Source organism: Carcharhinus amblyrhynchos, chromosome 11, assembly GCF_965287045.1.
Source record: "Carcharhinus amblyrhynchos chromosome 11, sCarAmb.v2.hapA, whole genome shotgun sequence".
Lineage (NCBI taxonomy): Eukaryota > Metazoa > Chordata > Chondrichthyes > Carcharhiniformes > Carcharhinidae > Carcharhinus > Carcharhinus amblyrhynchos.
Genome location: NC_137334.1, coordinates 69,971,761 through 69,997,268, shown reverse-complemented (window position 1 = coordinate 69,997,268; position 25,508 = coordinate 69,971,761). Strand labels below are relative to the sequence as shown.

The 25,508-nt window shown below is 41.2% G+C and overlaps 1 protein-coding gene across 1 annotated transcript in view; it reads left to right on the top strand.

Moving 5' to 3' along the window:
* The first annotated feature begins 4,322 nt into the window (after positions 1-4,322).
* Positions 4,323-25,508, top strand: part of nxph2a (neurexophilin 2a) — a 102,836-nt gene continuing 81,650 nt past the window's right edge. Inside the window, exons 1-2 of the mRNA XM_080198287.1 lie at positions 4,323-4,698; positions 4,886-5,049. Coding sequence (XP_080054413.1) covers positions 4,993-5,049 — 57 coding nt within the window. The 5' untranslated portion in view covers positions 4,323-4,698; positions 4,886-4,992. The remainder of the gene's footprint in view (positions 4,699-4,885; positions 5,050-25,508) is intronic.

The following is a 25,508-nucleotide window of genomic DNA, read 5'->3' as shown; positions in this document are numbered from 1 at the left end:
GCTAAGTTGGATTTATGTTCTCTTCCACTTCAAGATTACATTCACTGGCAAGACATCCAAGATCTGTGAAAACTTTTTTTAAAATTTATCTGGGTTTGTTCAGCAGTCGATGCCTTGGTTTCATGTGAAACAAACACTGCAAATCTCTTCTGGTACATGAAGGTATACGAGTCCAAACTTTTGACTTATGTCAGCTGAGATGCAGGGATTTTTTTTTAGTATCCACTATCTGGACTGCAAATCTTCTTTCTTCCAATTGCATTGCCTCTTAGCTTAGTTTTCCATCTTGGGGTGAGTATAATTCCATCATGTAGCCTCAACTTTACATTTGGCAGCTTCATTTTCAGATCACCACCTTAAACAAATTTACATAGGTCTGCAAGGCTCTAAATGTAGCACCAGTGCTGTCCTTTTGCAGTCATCATTCTAATAGTCACAAATTATTTTTACTTGGACTTGATGATGCCAGGCTGTTCTAGGATGTGGACTGATTTGTCAGAGCTCTTGGCCGATATTCCTCCAGCAGCCTTCTTCACAGGATTTATTTTCTTTGTTCCAGCAAACCACTTGTATGCAAAGTGTTCCAGCTCCTTCTTGTCTGAACACTGCTTTTCCCACAATGGACACACTTCCTTTTCTTCTGTATGATGTCCTCCACAATATACACATCCAGTACTCTGGCTTTCACTTTTCTGCTGGCTTCTCTGTAAATAGTTCTCCATTTTCTCTATTGGTTTGTGTCTGGAAGGCCTGAGCTGCTTCTCTCCATAATACAAAGCTTCACAGTTCTCCCATCAATATTCTTCAGCTGATGATTGACCACTTGAGAGCTTCTGCACATCAACTTTCTTCAGAGTAGGTTTCTCTTCTCTCATCAGGCCTGCTGTGCTTGCTGGATCTCTCATTCCAAATATCTTGGATCAGATCATCCTTCAGGTGTTCAAACTCATAAATTCAGCTAGGTGTCTCAAGTGCAGTTCCATACAGTTCAATATTCACCCCCTCTTCCTGAACTCTGGTGTTGAATACTAGCGTTCATAAATAATATTAGTAAAGAGATCAAAGTAGGTCTTCAATGCTTCAAGATTTTAACAAGACTGGCAGCACAGTGGCACAGTGGTTAGCACTGCTGCCTCACAGTGCCAGGGACCTGGGTTCAACCCTGGCTCGAGTCACTGTCTGTGTGAAGTTTGCACATTTTCCTATAGTCTGCGTGGGTTTCCTCTGGGTGCTCTGCTTTCCTCCCACACTCTGAAAGATTTGCTGGTTAGGTGCATTGGCCATGCTAAATTCTCCCTCAGTGTGCCCAAACAGGCACTGGAGTGTAGCATTTAATGGACTTTCACAGTAGCTTCATTGTACTGACAATAAATAAAAACTTATACTTTTTTTCTGCTTCTCAGTGTAGTTTGGGGTGCAATACAACTTGCAGCACTCTTTCCCCAACATTGATAACAGAGTTACTACTACTATTTGTTCAGGTTTCTTGTTTAACAAAGTGGTGGCAATTTCATTGTCCTGCCGCTGAGACCAGAAGAATTTCCAATTCATTCTCAAATCTCCCTTCATCTCTTTAGGAGTTAGCACTGAGATATTCAAAGCCATACTGACTCGCCCAGCAATCAATGTTCTGCGCAAAGTTGCAGACGAACATTTTAACTATTCCCGGCTGTTTCTGGCTCTCCTGCAGCTATCAAAATCCATTGAAGTTCAGATGCACACTCCTGAGACCATGCATGCGGTAAGTAAAAATGGCATTGGCCTGAAGTCATTACTCACAATGGAGTAACTTCAGTGGCCGTGCAACAATGGCTCAACACGGTACACAAGATGCAACAATGCAGAAAAACATTTCTCTAAACAAAAAGTTTAAAAGTTTATTTATTAGTGTCTCAAATATACTTACACTGCAATGAAGTTACTGTGAAAATATCCCAGTCGCCACACACTAGTACCTATTCTGGTACACTGAGGGGGAATTTTGCACGGCCAATGCATCTAACCAGCACATATTTCAGATTGTGTTAGGAAACCAGAGCATCCGGAGGAAACCCATGCAGAGTTGGGTACAATATGCAGACTCCACACAAATAATGACCCGAGCTGGGAATCAAACCCAGGTCCCTTGGCACTATGAGGGAGCAGTGCTAACCACCGTGCTGCAACCACAACTGCAGTCACCGTGTGCCAATTCCTTTTGAATAGTGGGCATAGAAGGAATGCTTTCTTATTGATAAATATATAAAAAGTGAATGCTACAGATGGTGCAGGAGCTGCAGAGAAACAAAGGTCACATGAAAATGCCATCCATATGCAGCAGAAAGTCACAGAATTGTGATTTTGCAGAAGTACATTACTTTTAGGTGGAGTTAAGGAAGTAAATCTCACGTCAGTTCTATATCACTGTTGGAACACAATCCATTCATGCCCAAGCTGCCGCCTTTCTGAAGGAAGTTTTCAAGATAATGACCATTGAAGTTCACATAGGAAAGAGACAGTTCGCATGATCTACTAACTGGGCATTATGAAAGCACCCTGCCTGGTGTAATGATCTTCAGCACATTGGGATAAAATAGAAGTCACGCCGATAATTTATTTAATTAATCCCACTCTGTCCAGGACGCTAAGTGGACATGGCTGTGCTACATGGCGTTTGCTCCTCTCCCTTTGATTAACCACTGATAACTGCGCTATCTGCTCCTCCTGATTGGATTTACTGGAATTAAGTTAAGTCCGACAGTTCCCCTGCTGGATGTTTTATTTATTGAGGCATAAGAAGCATAAAACAAAAGATAGTGCAGAATCAACAGAAAATAGAATGTAATAAAAAAAACCTGAATTGAACAGGGCATGTCAAACTCAGTATAGTGTACCTCACACACTGACCACTAGAATGCGCTAATGGAGTGCCTTTAGATTAAGGACGCTTGTGATCCTTGCACAATTCAGATTAAACATTCCCAAAACCTTTTCCCTAAAATGCAGTTGGGTTTTTTTGTGTTTTTTTATTATTTCGAAGGGGGCGTTCTCCCTCAGTTGATTTAAACCAACTGAGGCAGCTGATTAGAGTGAACGGATATCTTTGATAAGTTAATCTAAAGAGTGCAAACTGCCAAACTGCGAAAAAGTTCTGAAATGAAAGCAAAATACGGCGGGTGCCGGAATCAGGAACAAAAACAGAGGGTGCTTGGAAAATCTCAGCAGGATCCGTGGAGAGAGAGAGAGAGAAACAGAGTTCACAGTCCGTGTGGCTCTTTCGTTAGCTCTGCTTTCTCTCCTTACAGATGCTGCCAGACCTGCTGAGTTTCCCTCCACCTTCCCCTAGCATGTTCTGTTAATACTGCAGAAAGTTCTTCCCGGTTGTGTGAGCGGTTGAGTGTAGTCCTGACCCCAGGAAGAGTTCCAGCAGCGTATCAGGACCTCTCCAGACTGCTGCCCACACCGTCCCACTATGAATTTTGGAATCAATCCTGTATGGGCGACGCGCACATTCATTTTCCGAACTGTTGTATAAACTTTATAACAGATACAAAGTGATCTCCGGGTTGAACAAGGAGAAATATTCAAGTTTGTCCAATCAGTTTCTCAGTCCCGGGTGTCTGCAAACAGAGAGAAAAAAAATCATCTAATGAATTGATCTGTTTTTGAGTGAGGGTGTATTTTTAACTGCACAATATTAGACTGCACCCGCCCACCGCCCATTATGTATCGATTGCACCCAGAGGCAGACAGGAGCTGTTAAGTTTTGGCAAATTATAATCAAACAAGTGTGCTCAGGTGAAGTGATAAACCTCGGGAGGGGAAGTTGGGGTGTTGTGTAGCCTGCTTCCCTCCTCAGTTCAAATATCAGGAATCCATCGTCAGTCACATCAGGACATACTTGTATATTCTGTGTGGAATTGCCTCGTGTTATTTTCCCCTAGAATATGGGAAATACCTTAGCAGCCGTCAGCCCACTCGGGGTTAAAGGATGTTAACTTGAGTGATTTTATCAATAGTGATTCCCCTCCCTCTGCAGTTGCTGTCACCTATTGAGAGTTTCATCAGAGCAGCCTGAGAAGGGATTTTGTGTTTAAAGGGGAGAGAAGGAGGATTTACCGCAAGACTTGGGGTGCAGCTCTCCACCGAGCTGGGATTTGAGGTCCTTCCATCACATGCATACACGTCTACAGTGTATATATAATAGAGAGGGGTACAGAGTCTTTGGCAGATAGCTGCAGGGGTGATAAATTAATCAGAGTCCAGCCCAGGTGGAAATAGAGAGTTTGAGATTTTGACTGGTGCAGTGGTGAAGAGGCAATTTCATTCTGCGTGTGTGTGTGACAGCGAAAGAGAGAGAGCGATTTCAGCTGACCACGTGGCGTGTGTCAAACCCACTGAAGCACAACTGGGGAATCAGCAACATCTCTGGGGCGACAGGGAGTCAGGGCGGATGATCAAACTCACGGGCAGTACCTGTGTCCGGGGCCAGGGAATAGCCAAACAAAATTCAAAGGGAAAAAAAACTATACCAAACTCTCTAGTGCAAAAAAAATCAACACACTGTGTGGGATGCCTAAAATGTGTTAACTAACTTGTTCCATCTTGGAGAGAGAGAGCTGAAGACAGATTGAACCCCCACCCCCAAGCCCCCAGTGGCATTTTCGAATCTTCAATCACACTTAAAGAGAAAGAGCATTTGACAGCCTGGGAGTGACGGTAAGACACGCGATTTAAACCCGCATCTTAAACAATTTCCCGGTTACCATTAATGACTCGAAGCTTGAATTCGAGCCGTAGCATCAGAGAAATCGAGGAATTGCCTGTCTGATTATTTCTTTTCTCCTACATACCTCCCCCCACCCCCCCTCTGTTCTCTCTCTTTCTTGGCCGCTTCGTTGTACAGGACCCCCCGGCACAGTGCTCGCCCTCCCCTCTGCCCCAGTCCATCCCCAACACTGGATATATGCGAGAGCCGAGCCACAGGCATCATTTCACTGACAGCAAGCCAGGATGAGGTACCCAGTTCATCCGCTCCTTCTCATTCTGCTGCAATGCCTTCTTCAGACGGTGAGTGCTTTCTTACTCCTTTGCTTTAATTGAGAACTTTATTTATATAAATATATATATATGTTGGGGGGGGGGGGGAGGTGGAACTGACCAAACCAAGGTCTGGGGACAACACTGATCAATACTTTAAAGTGTTGTTCTGGGGCGCTGATGTATATATTTCAGTAAAGTGTCTGCCGCACTGGCTGGGACCTAGCTGGGGCTTCATTTGGATACATCCTTTCCAGTTCATATCGGAGGAGGTGAGCTCAAAGATTGCAGTGAAGGGCGAGGGCATCAACTGTGCCTAATACTTGGCTTACAAACGGGAAGTATTTTAAACACCCTGCCTTAACTCACAACCCACTGCGGTGACTTGCGTGAGGGTCGACTGAAAGTTTGGCTGTTGAGATGGTCTCGCAGTATTGTGATCATTCATTCCCATTTGCCTAAAAGGGGATGATTAATTGGACATTTTTCTACCCCCCCCCCTCCCCGAACTTCCTCTTGACTGTCTCAGTCCAACCTCCAGAGGCTCCCGGAGTATTCACTCGGCAAAGAGCGTGGTTTATTCCTGTTCCAAAGGGGCGCGCAGTCTCTGGTAATACAACTCGCGGAGATTAAGCACTCCACTTAAGCACTGGTTCCTGATGTTACAGCAAGGAGTTGATTGATTAGTTTTTGAGTGAGCTTATGTCAGAATCTAATCCGTTTTTGGATTGTGTCAGTGTTGTAATGTTTTCTGCTTGGGTGCTTTATCATCGCAATGAATTACAAAGCTGCAGCCGCGAGATAAGAGATTCAATGCTCCACTCTCTGCCCCTTCCATTCAATGAGGCAGCCTTTTGTTCCATCCTTTACCGCACTAAAGTTTCAAATCAAATTGCTTTAAATTGCGAGGAGACTTTTACAGATACGGTGGCATTATAGACTGGGGAAGGTTGGGGGAGGACTGATTTAAAATATTGCCTTTTTTTTGGATAATGTCCATATGAGAAATAAATTGCCTGCGGATTGAAGCTACCTCGTCCCAGAATGCAGACATCCATCACTTCAATTCCAAGGCCACACATTTGTAGAGAGGCAATCTAAAACGGCAGGTATACTGCTACTGATTGTCTTGATACAAGAACGGCTTTGAGTGGCACAAGTGCAAAAGTTCCAGCATAACTCATCAGCCCCAAGGTAGCAGAGCCTTCTCCAGCCAGCCCTCTTCCCAGAGATTGGAATTGTTAGAAAGTGTGCATCATGCATGAATGCAGCTTAACACTTTGAAGTTCTGTGTTTTAACCAACCTTTCCTCATGGACATTGCTGGATGCAGGGTTGTTTTGTGTGGCCGTCTTCTCTGCTTATTTGTTTGCATCATTTGTCCAAGCCCCTAAGTGCAATAGAAATTCTCCCTTCAAGCCATTAAAAGAGACAGCCGCCGTGACATGTCATCCCCGTTCTCCAGACAAGGAGACAGTGAGCGGTGAATATGCTCATATCGAGAACGCATAATCCTCTCGCTATTCCAGGATTCATTAACAACAAGTTGATATGTCCGCCCCCCACCCCCCAACCCCGCGCAATCACCAGAGTTCACCATGCGAACAATGTAGTGTCTGCCGCAAGGTAAACTTACTGCACTGGGATCGGAAAAGCTTCTTCTTCCAGAACAAGCACTACTTGTCTGCCTAATAAGATCCTTTACACTGGAAAGGAAGTTTGGCCAGGTCTAAGAAACGATGCGTTGGGCATTCCTTACTGGAGAATCTGATGGCTTGAACTTTAGCTTCATATTTTAAAAATACGTAGCTTATGCTATGCAATTACAAGTAACAAATGCAATTATGGAGTTGCTGTATAACACCATGGAGTCCCAGTCAAGCTGAGGTAGGCAGTGTCATCTATTCAGTCACTTCATGTTCCTGAAATAGTTTCCTCTTTGGGAAGCCTCCAGATAAGTTGTAAGAGACTACTGAATAACAAATGGTGACCATTCATTCAACAACACAATTAGACGTGGTGATGGCGGCCATATTTTCTCCATAACTAATAGGTTCCTGGTACATTCCCCTTTTTACAAAGTTTATATTTTCTGTGATGTCTCCCTTTCTGAATACAGCACCCCATACTGGGGTGTGGTTGTATAGAAAGTAGTAACCTCCAGTATCTGATCAAAGTGGCTATTTGATCTGAGCAAATTAGGTGTGGGTGAGCAATTTGAACATAAGAAACATGATAGCTGAACCCAATGCTATACACTAAAGATGGATTTCTGGGCACTGGGTGTTAGATGGTGATCAGGATCATATACTATTTTACCTTCAGCTTTTCCTTGTTTTGCCCCCATTCTCTCATTATAAGGAGGAATGGGGCAATTTTGTCAATTGTACTGTCCCAGCTCTGGTTAGCCAAGTCAGCACAAAGCAGGGAGTGATTCAAAGGCCTTTGTGATCATGTATGGTTTTTACTTCATTGAGTTATCAGGGGGAGTAAACTATAGTTCTCCAATAATAACTGCAAAGAATAAGAAGAAAAAATATTGATAAACTCTATCTTTTCAAATTTGCTTGAATAATTAACCCTCAATTTTTGATCCACATTGTGCCTCGGGGTTTACATTTCAAGCTGTGTTTGCTAACCTCAAGCTGTTCTGAGCCATCTCTTAATATTCTCCAACCTGTGCTCAAATGCGGGTATGACTCTTGTTAGCATTATATTTAGATTATGCGACATAGGGTTGTGGATTTATTGGACATGGAGATCCTTCAGCCAATCATCTTTTAATCTTAAAATTTGACACGAGGTAATGACTATTTTTGCAAGATTAATGTTTGAAAAAACAGAACCAATTAATCTAAACACCTCGTAAATGGGCTGCTCAGTAATTACACGCAGACCTCAATATGTGTGAGTATTAGAATGTTACAGTGCAAAATAATGACAGTTGATCAATAAAATAAATGCGGTTTAACATATTTTAGGTTAATGTTGAGCATCAAACGAGAAGCCACATCCAAACTGTTTGATGAATAATTGCAGATCTGAAGGCTCAATTACTGAATATTAGGGTCATTAGTGAGAAAAGGTTTAAGAATGAAATATAACACAAAAATGTTTGCTTCCAATTTCCTTGCATTTTGAAAAATTACATGCCCACAATAAGGTGCATTGATTAAAATATTAATGCACTGATTTGTCCAGCAGAGTAAATTAAAGATGTGACTAACAGTCCTGAACAAACAGTATAACAAGGCATTCATTCGCATGGAAGATTGTGGAATGCTGCATTGATTTCAGTATATTCCAATGGCAAATTTGTAACATTTTGCCTCTGGTCTTGGGTATCATGGAAAATGTGTTTCAAGGACTAGTTTCTAAAATGTATCTACAATCGTACCTCAATAATAATTCCAACAACAATGAACCGAAAAAGGTGGGTTGATATTCATAGGTTGTAACACCCTGGGGACTGTTTTCAGATGAGGAAAAGCCAACAGCGAAAATGGACCCTGGTGCACCAAAATCTAGATAATTGCACGTCTCTGAAATAGTTCATTATGGATGTGTGGCATTTTACGTCTTATGGAAATTTGCATGCAATTTGCATTACCGGCTATTTGTTGACTTCACAGAGCTCTGTTGCAGAACAATGAGAAACAGTAAGACTGAGTGAAATCGAGCATTTTTGTCATAGTTGTCAACCAATCAGAATCTTCCTTTAAGACAGCCTTTGAGCTAAGTCTGTAATCTTTTCACTCAGGAACAATGATCATTTGTGAAGCAGCCTTATTTTGAAACTATCACTTACCTTTTGCTTCCAACAGCATATTTATATATATAAATAAATATATATATAAAAATATACACTATATATATACATATATATAAACATGCTGCTGTCAAAAGCTAAGTGATATATATATAATTCAATGCATTGAACAATGCATTCACTGATGATAAATTAAATGAGGCTATCTCTAAAAACCTCTCAAATGGTCACAAAATGTTCTTGTAATTGGGCTATTCAAAATATTGTCAGCAGTAATCACTGAACACTGGCAAAAATGTTAGCAACCATTTCCAGAGTGCTGTAAACAATTTCAGTCCATTTTCATCAGGTGTAGAGAAGGATGCCGCAGGAGCTTTTTTCTAATTTGTGAAAATATTCTGTAGTTATTTTACAGTTGTTTGGAAAGTGTGTCATTTGAGTAAACCCTCCTGAAAAATATTTAGGGCATTTGTATGGTCGCTGCTGTCTTTCATCATAAAAAAATTAACCATTAATAAGCAAAGGAATTATATCAAGAATGAAGAGTTTTCAGAATAAAATCACAACACAAATTATCTTCTTTGATCTCATATAATTGTGGATGCAAAGTGATGGCAGCTGTGACTGAATTTAGCCAGCCTGCATATCCATGTTGATTTGTGCCTTGGTGAGTTTTATTGTTTAATATGTAGTGTGGCTTCTTTTTATGATCTTCTGTAGGTGAAGGCAAAATATATTGCAATGCCAATTTATTGTAAATGGATTTAAACAGCTGTGTTGTTAGACATGCATATAAAATATATTTCTTTCTGGCATAGGAGTTTCAATTGATTTCTCCCACATAAAATATTTTAAGAATTGCCTGTTTTATGTTGAAATAAATCTTTCGTGAATAGAAGCGATGTATCTTCATGATTGTAACGTTACCTCTCCATGCTAGGAGTATCCTGTGTCTCAGCTAATCCGCCAAATCTTTAAAATATTCAAGCGTTTTGATGACTTTTTTTCCTTAAGTCACAAAATTGAGGGTAGACAATATGCTACATTTTTTTTTGCTAAATTGTACATTTCGTAAGCAGGGTACTATTTGGTTTAGTGCCCCTTGACCACAGACTGAAAGGACTGAATAGCCTCCTTCAGTACTGTACTATGACTTTAATTTCTATAACATTTTTCGTCTATCATTATGTAGTCTAATGAGCCCCCTCTTTAAATACTGATTTAATTTGTAAACTTCTAAAATTCAAAATGATTAGAGTTTATTTAAAATCAGGTCAATTCTCTATTAAAATCAAATTTTAATAGCTACACCTTCAATGTGACAATAATTACAGATTAAGTCTTATGGTAAAATAGAGTTTTCTTATTGGGCGTCTCTGCAATTCCTTAGTTCTTCCGTCAAGTTCATTTTGGTATTTACTGTCCTAACACAGGTTGTGCTTTCCTACAATGTTTAACATATGTATATTATATTAATGTATAAGATCATTGGAGTTTACAAGTGTAGAAGAATGGCATTACACCTATATATAATAATAATAGCCTTTGCATTATGTTGGCTTCAAAATTGCAGACACTAATTACCTGAACAAAGATGTGCCAAAAACATTTTTTTTGTTGAATTCAAGAATCCAGGTTGAATGAACTGAATTTTGAATTATTAAACCACAAGGGACTATAACTGACCAGGAAATGACAAAAAAAAACACAATTTATGACTGATTCCTACAACAGCACCAATAAATTGACACTTCATTATAGTTTAGACAAGCATTAAACCCCCCATGAATTGGACTTTGTGGCTAAACTCTCAGCTATTCTATGGTGGAATGACTGCAGTAGTCTGGATTCCTCTTGTCAATAGAACATTGAACTAATGCTTTCTGGTTGAAACCTACACGTACCTGATTGTAAATATCTTCGATAAGTAATTTTCACCAAAACACAAGTTTTATCTCCACATTAAAAGGAGCCACTAAAGAATGACTACAACTTTTTCTAAATTTCTAATGCATTTGTCCGTGCATGATATGATGATGTAATTACGATTAAAAACTGTCCCAACAACATCCTTGCCTCATTTAGCACAAGATGTCACTGCCATGGTCTGTAGATTTACTGGCTTTTTTCCAGCTTCAAAGTAATAATGACCTTTCTTTAATACATTTCTCAATTCTTTTTGACTCTCTGCATGTTTGAGTTGGAAATCTCCCCTTTTACTCACAGTTTGCCCACAATTTTTAAGCATGCTACCCCATGCTAGGTACAGTTCCATAGTCACTGGCAGGCTCCCATAGTAAGTGACAATTGTTAATGTGTAAAGCCAGAGTGTAAATGTCACCAGGCCTTTAGACCCCCAGTCACACAATAGCCGAGATTAATCATATCACTGATATTCACAGATGCCCACTTTACATTCAAAGCAGTTACTGATAATGATCAGGCACTGGAACACTGAATACATTTTCTTTCTGTGCCTTTTCTAATCCAGGATACAAAGGTCAATTTTAATGCTTCCATACATTAAGAACACTTAATTCGCCAGTGATCAACAGTAGATTTGAAAATAATTGAGGAAATTCTTGTTTCAGATTTTAACAAACAGAATAGTAATTTGATTACATTCCAATTATTAACAAGCACGAGAATTATAATTGAATAGAATGTCTAGCACAGAAACAGGCCATTTCTCCTAAGTAGCCTTCACCACTGTTTCTGTTTCGAAGGCTCTCTTCCCACCCCTCTTCACCTAACTGTATAATGTACAATTAAGCAAGTAATTTTGATAAATAATGTGCAAGACATCAGTGACTTAGGCTAAAGCAGCAATCATGCACTATCCTCCCTTATAAAGTATAATTTCAAACGTTATTTATCATTAAATAACATTAAAATGTCTTCCATTCAGTTTTGGCGCTGCACCCATTGACGATTTCTGTGATCCAACCCTTTTGCAATATTCCACCAAGACCTCCCAACCTGCCTGAAATGTCAATGGTTCAGCACAGACTTCCACAGGGAAGACTGACAGTTGCAAGAAAAGATGGACGAGGAGAGGACATGTCCCCATTTTGCAAAAGCAGCTGCCATATTCCACCACGTTTTTAGTGAATGGATGGGGGGGTGGTCAGATGGCTGGAGGGGAGGGGGTAATTGGGTGGTGAGGGGAGGTGGTTGTGGGGGGGTAGTCCATCAAGCCTGCTCACATTGTTGTCATCAAGCCTGCTCAGATTGCTGACAGGCAGAGATGGGTGTCAGCCTCGATGCTCAGATGAAATATGCTGGTTGATCACTGGATTAGATAGGTTATTAATCAGCATAACACTTCCTAAGTGCAGGTAATCCCAAGGAATCTGGCGCAAGTCCGTGATACTACGCTCAGTGTCAAAAGCTTTCACAGGAGGTCCAGAGCAGTGGAAATCAGCCCATTAGAAGTTTCAATTTGCTGATCAATTTCCGTGCGTAAGTGTGCATCAGGACTTTTGTGTGGAATTGTGCATATCTCAACTTACATCCTATCTAAGACAACCCAGATACCAGAAGATTTAGGCTAATTTATAGTCAATTGTACAATCAGTTGGCTAATATGGAGGTCCTTGAGGATGCAAATTATATTAGTAAACAACATGATACATGAGAGGTGAGAGGTACCCATGAATATCTTGCTAGTGCCCAAAATATCAATATCAGGCTTTCAATCAATGGCTGCAACAATATCTTTTGAGATGACAAGCTGCAGAAAGAGACATAAAAAGCAACACATTTTCTTATCACCACAGATCAAGGCTTACCCATTGTGTCTCACTTATCTGCAATGATTCACAATCATTTTGCTTTAAACATGCAATCTATTTTGATATGTCTAACTGAATACTGGTCCAAGTGTTTAAATTAGTTTCTGATCAGCCTCGCTCTTTATGATCACTAATCTCACTCAGAACAGTTTTCTGAACTTTACAATGATATCAACAGGATATAAACAGCAAGCAGCCACCCAGCCATATTAAGGAAATCCACTATCTAGATAATGCAGATGACACAGTGGTTAGCAGTCCTGCCTCACAGTGCCAGGGACCTGGGCTCAATTCCTGGCTTGGGTCACTGCCTGCGTGGAGTCTGCACATTTTCTCTGTAGCAGCGTAGGTTTCCTTCGGGTGCTCTGGTTTCCTCCCACAGGCCGAAAGAAGTGCTAGTTAGATGCATTGGCCATGCTAAATTCTTCCTCAGTGTACACAAACAGGTGCCATACTGTGGTGACTAGAGGATTTTCACAGTAACTTCATTGCAATGTTAATTTAAGCCTACTTGTGACACTAATAACTAAGATGATGAAAGCTGAAACTTGGTATTGTGTTTATAACATTTCATTTAGAAATCAACCTAAACATCATTAATTATAGTAAATATTTCAGAGTCACAACAATAGATTGCATTGACAAAAGTAGATTTGCAACTTGGCTCATTGATAATTTGCACCGCAACTATAACCACTTCTTCATTATCACCAAACAGTAAACACAAATTGAAATGCTTACGGGATAACAATGCACTGAAATTCTTCAGAACTGGGCATCTCATGGCTTCGTCAGTTATTTGGCTTTAACCTGCAGCCTTTAGCTTACAGCCTTGCTGTACTTTAAGTTGTTGGGCAATGGTGGAACAAGGACAATAGGGGAACCTTGGCAGATGATGTGACAAACAATATATCTCCTTAAACAATAAAACTTAAGGAATGAGAATAAAACAGAGGAAGCTCTGTAAAAGGGGGATGAATTAGAGTGGATGAATTGAATATTAAATCAGGTACAGGAAGAGAGATAAAGGGAAAGAAAGAAAATTGGATTAGCAGTTAGAGACAAAGGAAAAGTAAATCAAAATAGAAATTTTGCGTTTGACATTTTTAAAATCCCCAACACCATTTCACAGTTTGAAACTGAAGAAGTGAGACTCCATGCTTTTAACAGTTCACTTTCTGGCCAAGGAAGGTTGATTGGCTGTCATTAATAATTATTCCACTGTTCAAAAATGCTCACATTATAAATAGTTCAGCTTAGCTCTCTGCGACCATTTTAAGGGGCTTATGCATGAAAACCACAAAAAGGTTAAAGGTGAAATGTTTTTTGTGAAGCAGAAATTTGTGGTGTGTCTCAATTTCTGGGTTATCTCTTAATCCACTACATGCAGATATTAATATAATAATCAGGTGTCCAATGATTACACTAATAACTGCATGCATTATCTAAGCACTGATGTTTTCCAGCAGACAACAAACGGCTCAGACTTAATTCTTTAATTTGGAGATGGATACATAGCAACACCCGAATCCAAATCTGGACCTCCAACACTTACCCTGTGCAAATTGCCACTAATTTCTCCTTCACAAAAAAGGCACCTCATCTTCTTCAAGATTTTCATAAAACTAATATATTTGTAAATTAATTGTCCACTAAAATTACCACAAAAAGACATGTCTAGTAATAATGTCAGCAAATTCAATGACGTGGTCATTACCAATGACAAGTCGATCCAATTCTCTTGTCTGGAATATGAACTATTAAAAGCATAGAGTCTCAATCCTTCAGGTTGAGAATTGTTGTTGTTTAATCCCAAAGTTTCAGTGCACCTTGCTAGGGTTCATTTCACACTTTTCATTTATCTATATTACGGGTTCCTTTTTTTAGCTGTAGGCTCCTTCAGAGATTCATAATCCATGCATGCCTCCCTCCTAGCCCATCCAAAAGAATAATAGACTGTGTAATATTTCTTGTTCTTCTTTTGTTTCCTCTAGTTGTTCCTTCCCCTGGGTCAATATCTTCAACTTCCCATTTCAGTTGTAAGGCAAGCTAAGGGGCATTGGCATAGCATGAGCACATTGGTGAATGATGTTTTGTCTCCTCTCTGAATTTGAGGGACAGACCCATGATTCTTTGTGCGCCCTTGATAATCTTGCTGCGCCCTCCCCAACAATAATTTAAGAGCCTCTCATTAATATATTAATTAATGTTACACAAACTTCAGTGCTGATTTCATGGTATGTATTTAAGAATGTAATTTTGTTAAGGAACTTATGAATAGATGTCTTCCATTGCATCATTGTAGCACGTAATGGCCTAACTCACAATCTCCCTCTCAGTTTAATAAACCACCATGACATATAATTACTGTAGCCATGAAATAAATATTAACTGAAAGTAAAACTGCCAATATGTTTTCTTTAGGGGGGGGATGGGTGCCTTGTTCGTAACTTGTTATCATTTGTTTGCTTACTATTATTGGTGGAAGTGCATTATCTATGCGCTAAATGTATCCCACCTTTACTAATTGCTGGAATTGTAAAATTCCTGCTTTAAATTTCATTTATTGTGCTCTTTTCATTCTTGGCAGCAAGATGGTTCCAGCTCACGCCACAATTTTTCATTGAGGATCTGTGAGAGTCATCCAATATTTGATTCTGTTCTGTGTACACCTGCTGTATATTTTGTCTCATTATCATTCTAGGAAAACACAGGGCTTGTGAATGTAGCCTGGAAACCTTTCAGAAATAAGCTGCCTCAAAATCCTGTGCTTATGATTGGAGATAATCAAGGAAAGTACTTGAGCAATAGTCAAAAGAGGAGTAAATGTCAGAACCATACTTTCATTATTTTCACAATATTTTGTGTCTTGTATTCAGGCTCGGTTTCCAATGTTTATATTGACATAATCATCATCACAGAGAATAGTGAAGATCTATTATAAGGCAGTAATACTTTTTCACATTGCGGGGATATTTGGATAAATCCAACCCCCCCCCCCCCCCCACACAATTTCATTAGGACATTCTACTATGCTTCATCAATCTGACATCATTAAAAGAGTTGCTGTCAATATTATTCATGCCCATCCACCAGAAAGCACCAGCAGCCACTCACACATCATTCACACCTCCTAAATTTCTTTCTTCCCTGTCGAGGGATTCAAACGGACGTCTGCCCCTACTCCAAAGCATAACGCCAGCACTTTCTTTTCTTATTTAAGCAGCAGCCATCAGTCCAAGACAGCATTACAAAGTCTTGAGACAAGATCACCATCGGAAGATATGTGTAGGAATGATCCTTCTGAAAGCAACTAGCCCAGTGTAATATTGCACCAGTGCAAAGCTTGTAATTAGTTCTGCTTAGACAGAAACAAATTCAATAATTAATGTGCTCAAATAGACTATTAAATAGACATAAAAGCGATGATAAGTTCTCCACAGTTTAAGGTAATGCGACACCTCGTGACATCAAAGGAGATGTGAAATAGCAAAAAGCTAACTTCTTCTTCCGCTGTTGTCATGGTTATGATTCCAGAGATTACTAATTAGTTAGCTTAGATATCCATTTATTGGGGCGTTATTTTCTGTTTCCAATTCCTACTTTCTCTGGCAAGAAGGGCAGATGCTTAAGAGTAAACCATAAGCACATTCATGTCAGTTGACAGACCTTTATAACAAAAGATCATAAATTGACAAAATTCAGTTTAATATAACTGTCCATTATTATAGACTATAATGCACCACTATTCGTTTAATTTTATGCACCAGTTTGATCCTATTCTGCTTCATTTTGGTGCCAGCTTTGAGACAAAGCACAGATTTCCAACACTGTCAAGCTAGGCAGCGTGTCAATGCGGAATGATATTCATACTGAAGGATTAACAATTGTATGCCATGCATTTACAAATCCATGTTGGACAAAGAATTTTTCAGCAATCAATCACAGATTCTCCCTCAATAATTGTGATTTATGTAAATGACACTGATGTTGTGGTCATGAGATGCGCAAACAGCTGGCAACTGCGCAGAGTGCCAAGGCTGGCATAGAGACTGAGCAGTGCTGAGTAAAATCAATCTGTTAATCTGAAATTATTTTATATTTATATATCTGCACATACATAACTCACAGATCCCCTATGTTATTACTGATGGCAAGGCAAAGAATATATGGATTATGCTTTGGATCCCACAATACATTGTGAAAACCAGTGATTCATCAATGAAATGGCATTTTTGTTTTATCTTATTGGAATGTCAGCAGTATTTTTGGGCTGAAATTATGTAATTATACCTATGTTATCTTGTAAACGATTGTTGTTATATGTGGTGAAGGTGGTAGATGTGGGAGTGTGAAGGTCGTGGGTGTGGGAGAAGCAGAGGGGTGGCTGGGGTAAGGTTAGGCTGTGACTGGGAATATTGGAAAGGGACAGTCTTTGTGGTCTGAGAATACTTGGAATGCGGACCTGGAAATATAAAAATTGGCTATTGCTATTTTTATGATACTAAATAATGAGTAATGGATTATTAAACAATTGGAGCAGCCTATTCACAGTCTACTTCAATTCTGCATTCATGTGCTTCCCACAATTTATACCTAACATCAGCAGATACTAATCAGAAGCAAGAATCCTCATTGATTTTGCCCCTTACCTCCACTCTAGCTAACAATGCTAAAGAGAAATGTTATCCTATTGCTAAACAGGTTGTCATCAGAAAACCTAGTTATGGGGAGTTCAAATTGAGGCCTTTGCTTCAATAACTCACCAGACTTAAATGATTAAAAGTTATGATTATGAATCCCCAGGCTGTAACATCTAAGTTCCAGGACAATGTAACTAGAAGTTACCCCAAAGAGGTTTCACTGGAGAACGCTTCCATTTCCAGCTTCTGAGTAAATATATCACTGACCTAACCCAAACCCCCATAGGACTGCCCCACCTGCCGAACCCCCACAAGGCTAATGCCATTAAAAGAGGGCATAGCTTATTTACCTGCAAATGTCCTGCCCTCAACTGTAGACCCTTGGAGCCAACTGCACGACATCCTGCCTGTCAAAATGTTAGGCAAGATAGGAGTAGCGGGATTTCAAGGTAAATAACTGCGAATGGACTGACTCAATTGGCACTCACTGGAAGTCTTTCTCTCCCCCCAGGGTCAGTCTTCTGCACTTGATTTCCAAACAAAGAATTCATATAACCCGTTTCCTCAGTAGCTACAACTACAGCATGAAGGATAGAAAGCTGCTGAGCTTCCATTGAGAACAATACATGTAACCCTGATGGGAGATCTTGACAGTTCTGAGCTTTGAGAATTTAGCTGCAAACTGCAGCATGGTGGTCTGGGCCTGGTCAGTCTGGATCAGCTGATGGATGGAGTAGCAGCAACACAGGCACCTCCTCATCTTGAGATAGAACAGCAAATGCTTCTCCCATGGAGCTGCCAATCTCATGAGACTGCACCTCAGCCTTGTTCCTGCTCTCCACAAGAACAGAGTTCAGGAGTAGTGGAACTCACTTGAAGCCTCCATCAATACTCTTCTGAATAGCTGCAATCATTGGCCCATGAGGATGGACAGGACTCCCGAGTCCTTCCTTTCTTACTGCCTGCTAAGACTTCTATGAGGACTGTTCTGTTTCGTTGACACTTTCTTCACTTCAGGCCTGGTAGGATGCTGCTGGAGCACAAGATGGGATAAAGTGCTTAGTTTCTCACCTCTATCCCCATTCCTCCCTGACAATAAACTAAAATTGCTTTTAATAATTGTCTCTGCTGCTAGGCACATTTCATGATCATTTTATTATTTACAATTATTAAAACATTATCAATTTATTGCTTTGACATTGGCCCAAATTCTCTGATCTTGCCTGGGGCAGTTGGGATTCTCCAGTCACGCTGCAGTGAACAGACAGTTGGCTGAGCGCCAAATTCCCCATTCTCGCTAGCAGCGGGCAGTGCAAGATCGAAGTGTTCTGGCCATTGCTTTCCTGTCAACATGTTATTTATGTTTTCTTTTTTGCAATTTGTGTTTAATATTACATCAAGGCAGATCTCAGGCTGCTGCCGCTGGGTTTCTTGCTGAAGGAGAATGAGAGGTTCACAAGAAGTTTGATTTTTTTTCGGGGGGAGGGGGGGTGGTAGCATCAGGAGTTATTTTTGCTGCAGTAGAAACAGAAACTTCTGTAAATTCTTAAGACGCCTGATGGCACCTGTGGAGGGAAAAGCCGATGTGAGTAATCCTTCATCAGAACTAGTGCAGAACATGGATCTGCAGCATTGATTCTGTTTCTCTCCCCACAGAAGCTGCCTAACCTGCTGAGTACGTCCAGCATTTTCTGTTTATATTTCAGAATTCCAGCATCCACACTAATATGAGCTCCTGTAATTTGAGCCAGGCATTTGTAAGTGTGGGTAGTTTCAATTTAAAATGAGAAAATATTTATCACTCAATGCAAAGTGTAATTTTTTTGGTTAACAAAGCCAATGTGTGGATGGAAATAGCACATTCTTGCAGGTGAACCAGTTGGTACTGTAAGAGTTTGCCTTTTTTAAACTTAAGCGAAGCTAAGAGTCTTGTGCGAATAGAATGTGTAATTGTTAGTTCTGAAAATTCTCAATTGTTGATGTTTGTGGTGATTGTGCGGTTCACGTCTTTCGATGTTGCTGTCTGTTCAGTGCACAGGGCCAGGTTCAAAGAAGTGGAGTTGGTTGCATAACATGAGTGACCAATTTGCCACGGTTGTAAAGTGTATTATCCCAAAATCTGAGATTTTTTTCAATGGGCTTTAGAGGCACATAGTACCAAATTCAAGCGGTTTTCCTAAACCTGCATGAAAGTTCATCCCACTGTGACAATGCTTCCCAATTCTGGGCACACAAGGGATGTGAGGGGGTAAAGTTAAAGAAAAGGTCAGAGGGAGGGAGGGTCAAAAGGCCTAAATGAAGAAAAGCACTAGAGCCCATAATTTCTCTCCCAACTTCCAGTCTCTAAACTGGTGCTCGATAGAGTCAAATCAGGCAACACTTAAGGAAGGCTCCCATCATCTTCCTCCACTGGTACAAATACCTTGACAATTTTAGAAGCTGAACTCCTAAAGTGAGGGACAGAAGTTAGCTTTTAGTGTGAAGGGAGAGTGGATTGGCTGCCAAAAAGGGGTGTAGATTTTGAAATGTTGCACAACTGGGACAAGTGCAGGTCAACAAGCACAGGAGAACTGGGTGAAAAGGATTTGGTGTGAATAAGGACACAGAGCTTTAGATGGCCTCCAGTTTACAGAGGATAGAATGTGGGAAACCACATAGAAGTGGAATAGTCAGCCGAAACTTACCACCTTGCCCGTCCTGGAATCTGGGTAGACAAAATTCCTAGAATGGAAATCTCCGTTGGTCTGAGGTGGGATTTTACAATCTCGCCCTACTGAGGCTATAAAACCCCATTCGTCAAGTCTAGATGTAACCAAAGCATGGCTAAGGGTTTCAGCAGCGAGTAAGCTAAGGCAGGGATGCAGCTGAGCAATGTTAAGGTGGTGATGGAAATAGGTGGTCTTGGAGATGGTGTGGATGCATGGTCAGAACCTCAGCTCCGGGTCAAGTATGGCACCAAGGTTGCAAATAGTTTGGTCCAACCTCAGAGTTGTCAGGGGGAGGCCTGGTTGGTGACGCGGTAATGGTGTTTTATTAGGGAACAAATGGGTGGATTTTCCAATCGAGGAGGTGGCTTTCCATTGGCTGCCAGCTGGATATTCCGGTCCCGCTGATGTCTATGACAATTTGTGTGGTTCACCCAAACCACCTTGACAACTCTGCTGAAATGATCAAACTTTTTTATGGCATTGTAGCCATGTAAGGAGAACTCCCTGCTTTGACCTCTCCTATCACCATTTTTAATTGGTGATGCGGATGTTGCTTGGGGTGGATTTACAGCCTCCTGGTAGGTAAAGACGTGAAGAGGATCCCCCCCACCCCGCCCCCATCCACCACCTGGGAGAAGGCCTCCTTGGTGACATCAGTTGGACCTGGGAGACCAATCAATAGTTCCTTGGCTATTTTCCTACTTTGGAAAAGTTATCTGCTGCCCACAGCCAAAGTGTATCTCCACTTTAAAAGCTAGAGACAGCCTTTAAGTGCCATCAGAAGTGCTTGATATAGTCTCAAATAGGTACACGGCTGTAAGATAGGGCTGGCTACACACGTGTTTCGGTACAGTGAGCTGCCTGCACCAATTTCACACAGTTTTTGCATCCAAGAGAGCAGGCACGTGCTGATGTGATTGAATTGCTGCACCATGATGTTGTAAAATACATCACATAATCTGTTCATCCTTCACAGCCCACTTTAGGTACTGTGTAAATTGGTTTGCAATGAGGCCCTGTGGCAAAAATTACAAACACAATTTTCATGCTTAAAATTTAGGCTGCACAATCAGAATTTTAAACCCAATCAAAAATGCCTCTTAATATTCACGCAGACTAAAGCAGCCTCCTTTGTAACTGGCCGACATTGAACTGCTGATATTTGCCATTTCATTAAATATTATTAACAAGGATAAAACAGATCAGGCGTCTTGAGGCAGACTGTTCATTCCCTTTCTTAGTTGTTAGGAAGAGGATTTCACTATTATTAATACCCAGGCAAAATTTCATCCAGATGTTATTTCTTAAAAGAGCCTGAAACAAAGCTTGATTGGCAGGCATTGCAATTAAGTAAATAGCACCCTGTTCACCACTAATTAGAGCATTTTTTTCTAATATAACCTAAAGTGCTTTGTTAATGTGGAAAGACATATACAGGTTATACCATTAATAAGGCCATTCTGATCAGAACAAGTTTGCATATATTTTCTCCTCGTTAATTTTTATCGCATTAAATTCTTATTAACCTTAAAGCTACCGACTTCCTTAACGTTTTCCAACAACTGCGGAGTATCTGTTCTCTTCTTCTCCCTCCCCTCTCCCCATTCCCTCCATTCATCTTCCTCTCCCCTATTCCTGTCCCCCGCATATCCAATTTCTGCACCCTCATTCTCCTGTCTCTCTCCATTCTCCTTTATCACTATCACACTCTCCATTACACACTCTTCTCCTCCTCCCACCCCATCTTCCTCTACCCAGCCTCTCCTCTTTTCCTAATCAACCGTCCTTGATTTTCCCTTCCAACGCCCCTGTCAAGTCTTCTTCCACCTCCCATCCTTTCTCCGCAACCTGCTTTCCTATTCTGGATGTTTTAATGTTTCCCACTGTGTTGATGTTATCATTACCTGATCGATTATAACCAATGTGGTGGGATGTAGAATACTACTACACAGCTAAAACTGTGATAGTGAGTACCAGTCCAGATCGCGAGATGGGGGAGATGGTTGGGGGGGGGGGGGGGGGGGGAAGGGATGTTCGTAGCTGATATGTAAGATAGTTCTTTCTTCTTTTTCTTTTCTTCAGTGTTTCATACCTCCACACCACCCAATAACATGGAGCTACCCTTAGGAGTTTCTCCCCAGCATATATTGCATAAAGTCTTCCAAAGTCTCTTATTCTCTACGCCCTTTTTTTCAGAGATGGACCTGGATGAATTATTGATGAGAGGGGGGAAAATCCTACCAAAAAATGGCAAAGTGTTGTTGCTGGTGAAAAACCTTCATGTTTCTCTCCAGATCTGCCAATACTCTGCCAAAATAAATCAAAGGAGTGTATTTTACGCTGTCATATGGTGCGGGAAAGGAGGGGGGAGGGGGGGAATGGGAGTAGGGAGTTCCTGACTCCAGCACAATGACAAAATCCATCTGCAGAGAGATTGGGGTTCCCTTCTTTAAGGGACAAGTAAACCCCTTCACCCTCCACAGTTTACTACAGAGGTCTCAGGGGCTCCCATCCCCACCTCTAAGCAGAATCGGCACTTCTCTACCCCGCCCCAAACATTAGGCACCCCCCCCACCCCCCCAACAGTCATAGCCAGCACCCCCCTCACTGGCATCCCCTGTTTCTCTGTCTGCTCCTCTGGAATGAATCTGTCCTCATCCCCTCCCATGAGGTTTCCACGGGGGCCAACCCCTGGCACAGGTCAGCAATGCCAAGAAGACATTTTGATTTGATTTGATTTGACTTGATTTGATTTATTATTGTCACATGTATTAACATACAGTGAAGAGCATTGTTTCTTGCACAGTACACAGACAAAGCATACTGTTCATAGAGAAGGAAAGGAGGGAGCACAGAATGTCATGTTACAGTCATAGCTAGGGTGTAGAGAAAGATCAATTTAATGCAAAGTAAGTCCATTCAAAAGTCTAACAGCAGCAGGGAAGAAGCTGTTCTTGAGTCAGTTGGTACATGACCTTCTGTACCGTTCTCCTGAAGGAAGAAGATGGAAGAGGGTATAACCAGGGTGAGTGGGGTCCTTAATTATGCTGGCATGGCAGTGCTAACCTGTGCCAAGAGGCAGTTCTAGGCCACTGCCTGGCCATGTCTCCTTCCTCTGGGCGCTATACTTACCTTTATGCCCCCGGGAAGACTCCACAACAGGTTCTGAAAACCACGCTGATGTGACTTCATGTCGGCACAGTTTGATGATATGGCGGGGAATGAATAACTGGAGAGGGTTAATAATAAAATAATTAGCAATCCATATAAATCTGATAATGTCAGCAGCAAGGAGCGGAGAATATTCAAAATTGTGTTCTTGCTGGCAAGGACTGTGACTTCCAAATCTTGAACCCTGACTGGCAACCTCGCAGAAAATGAGCATGGGCTGAAGATACCACCCAATATCCTTTTGCCCATAGAGATTTATTTTATTTCAAATATCCAAAACAATGTTGAGTTCTTTGTCTAAACCATGGGGTGAAAGCCCACCTTTAATGTTATCCACCTGCCATTCACTTGATGAGTCTTCACACATACCTTCTGTCCTGTTTTCAATCTTTCCTTATCTCCTTCCAAGATACCTTTCCCTGCTCAGTAGAATCCTCCCCAGAATCATTCCACCTTCAGCCTTCAAAGCTAACTTGCAGAAGTGTCATTATTTGTATCGGTTCCACTTTCAGCTATTTATATCTTGGCCTAGTCATGAGGCCTTTAACAAGCCATTCATAATGGACATTCTGTTCAGCTGTTTAGATTTTGTATCAGATTATTGAACCATGATGTTATTCACTAAAGCAACTTCAATTCTACTTCCACATGACGTATTTCAGCACATATCCTAATTAACCAAGGTTAAATAAGAAGCCCAACACAGTTTTGTAGAAGGGTTATTTGTTTTAAGTATTGATGCAGTTCTCTCTCACTCTTGCAGAAGCCTCATCTGACCATGACCTCTTTCTGAGCTTGCTGTCATCGATTTGTCTCCAGCGAGACGAAATCTTAAGCAGATTCTAGTATAGCAAAGCTTACAGCAGTAACCTATTCCTTTACCTGTTTTACACTGACTGTTGCATATGTTTATTCTCAGTATATTTCCAAGTTCCATGATCACGTCCTCCAACCTTCTCCTCTTTTCTATTCTCCCTCTGCTCTTGCCCTGATCCTCTCTTCCCTAGTCATTCATCCACTCTTTACATCATAATTACATCATAATGCTCCAAAAGTACTTTATCGTAAAATGCTTTGAGACGCCTCATGATTATGAAATATTTCTTTTCACTGATTGATCTGAATTACTTTGCCACTTAGAGTCATAGGCCGAAGTTTTACCAACACGCCCGCCCTGATTCCGGGGGTGGGTGAGGCTTGGAGAATGGCATTCTCCATTGGCCTCAGGTGGGATCGTATGAACCTTGGATGGACGTGCTGGTAAAATTCCACCCATAGTCTTACAGCATGGAAACAGGCCCTTTGGCCCAACTTGTCCATGCCACCCAGTTTTCATCATTAAGCTAGTCCCAATTGCCCACGTTTGGCCCACATCCCTCTAGACCAATCTTACACAGGTAACTGTCTAAATGCTTTTTATCGCTTTCCAGTTTTTGATCATTTGTGAAATCATTTATTAGGAGACAAAATAAATGAAGATAGTTTCTCTGTAGTTGGCATCATGAGGTTTTGCGTTATTTCATGTGGGGTTTAATTAATGCAACGGAGTGAATTCCATTGGAGAACATATTCCTCACACACCCACCCCAGTCAGAATGGCAGTTGGCATGCTGTCCATTTTAAATCTGGCTGCCCTGAAGTGATAATATGCTCGGGGCAGCTTTAATAATCTGAGAGTGGGACTTTGGTCCCTCAGGGACAGGAAGTCCCACCCTGAAGAGTGCCAGCCAATCTGATAAGTCGGCAGCTCTGCAGTCTGTGGTGATCACTGCTGGGACTAATAGGAACTCCACGAAACACTGAACGTGTCTCCAGACTGTAGGTAAAGCCATGTATTTTGGTCCCACAGGGATTGGAGACCCAGTGAGGGAGGAAGAGAGTTGTGGGGTCTGGATCTTGAGGCTGGAGGGGAGGCACAAAGGAAGAGATCTCAGCTTGGAAGGAGGCACACCCTTTTCGTGCAAGCTTTAAGCCGTACTGTGAAATGTGCTGAGCTAGTCGCCTTCCCTCTACCTTACCAACTGCACACATTTCAGTGCTGGAGGCTGAATTAGGTCCTTAAATGGCCACTAATTAGCAACTTAAGGATCTGAATAGGCTCAAGGATAGGCAGGCTGTCTGATTCTTTACCCTCCATAGGCTCCCTCATGCTTCAAATGCCAAGCTATACTCTTCCACCTGGCCCCTATGCCCCTCATAGTCCTTGTGACAAATTATGGCCTTCCAGTCACCACCACGCCCTAGCCAATGGCCCTTCTTTTTTCCATGTCAGGCTGATTTCTCTCCCCCCCCCTCCTTACCTCCTTATTGGCTTCACATACTCCTTATGCTAAGTTATAGTATTTCATCCCCCTCAATTCCCTCCCCCCCCTCAATGGCCATCATACCTCCTATGCACTATGATG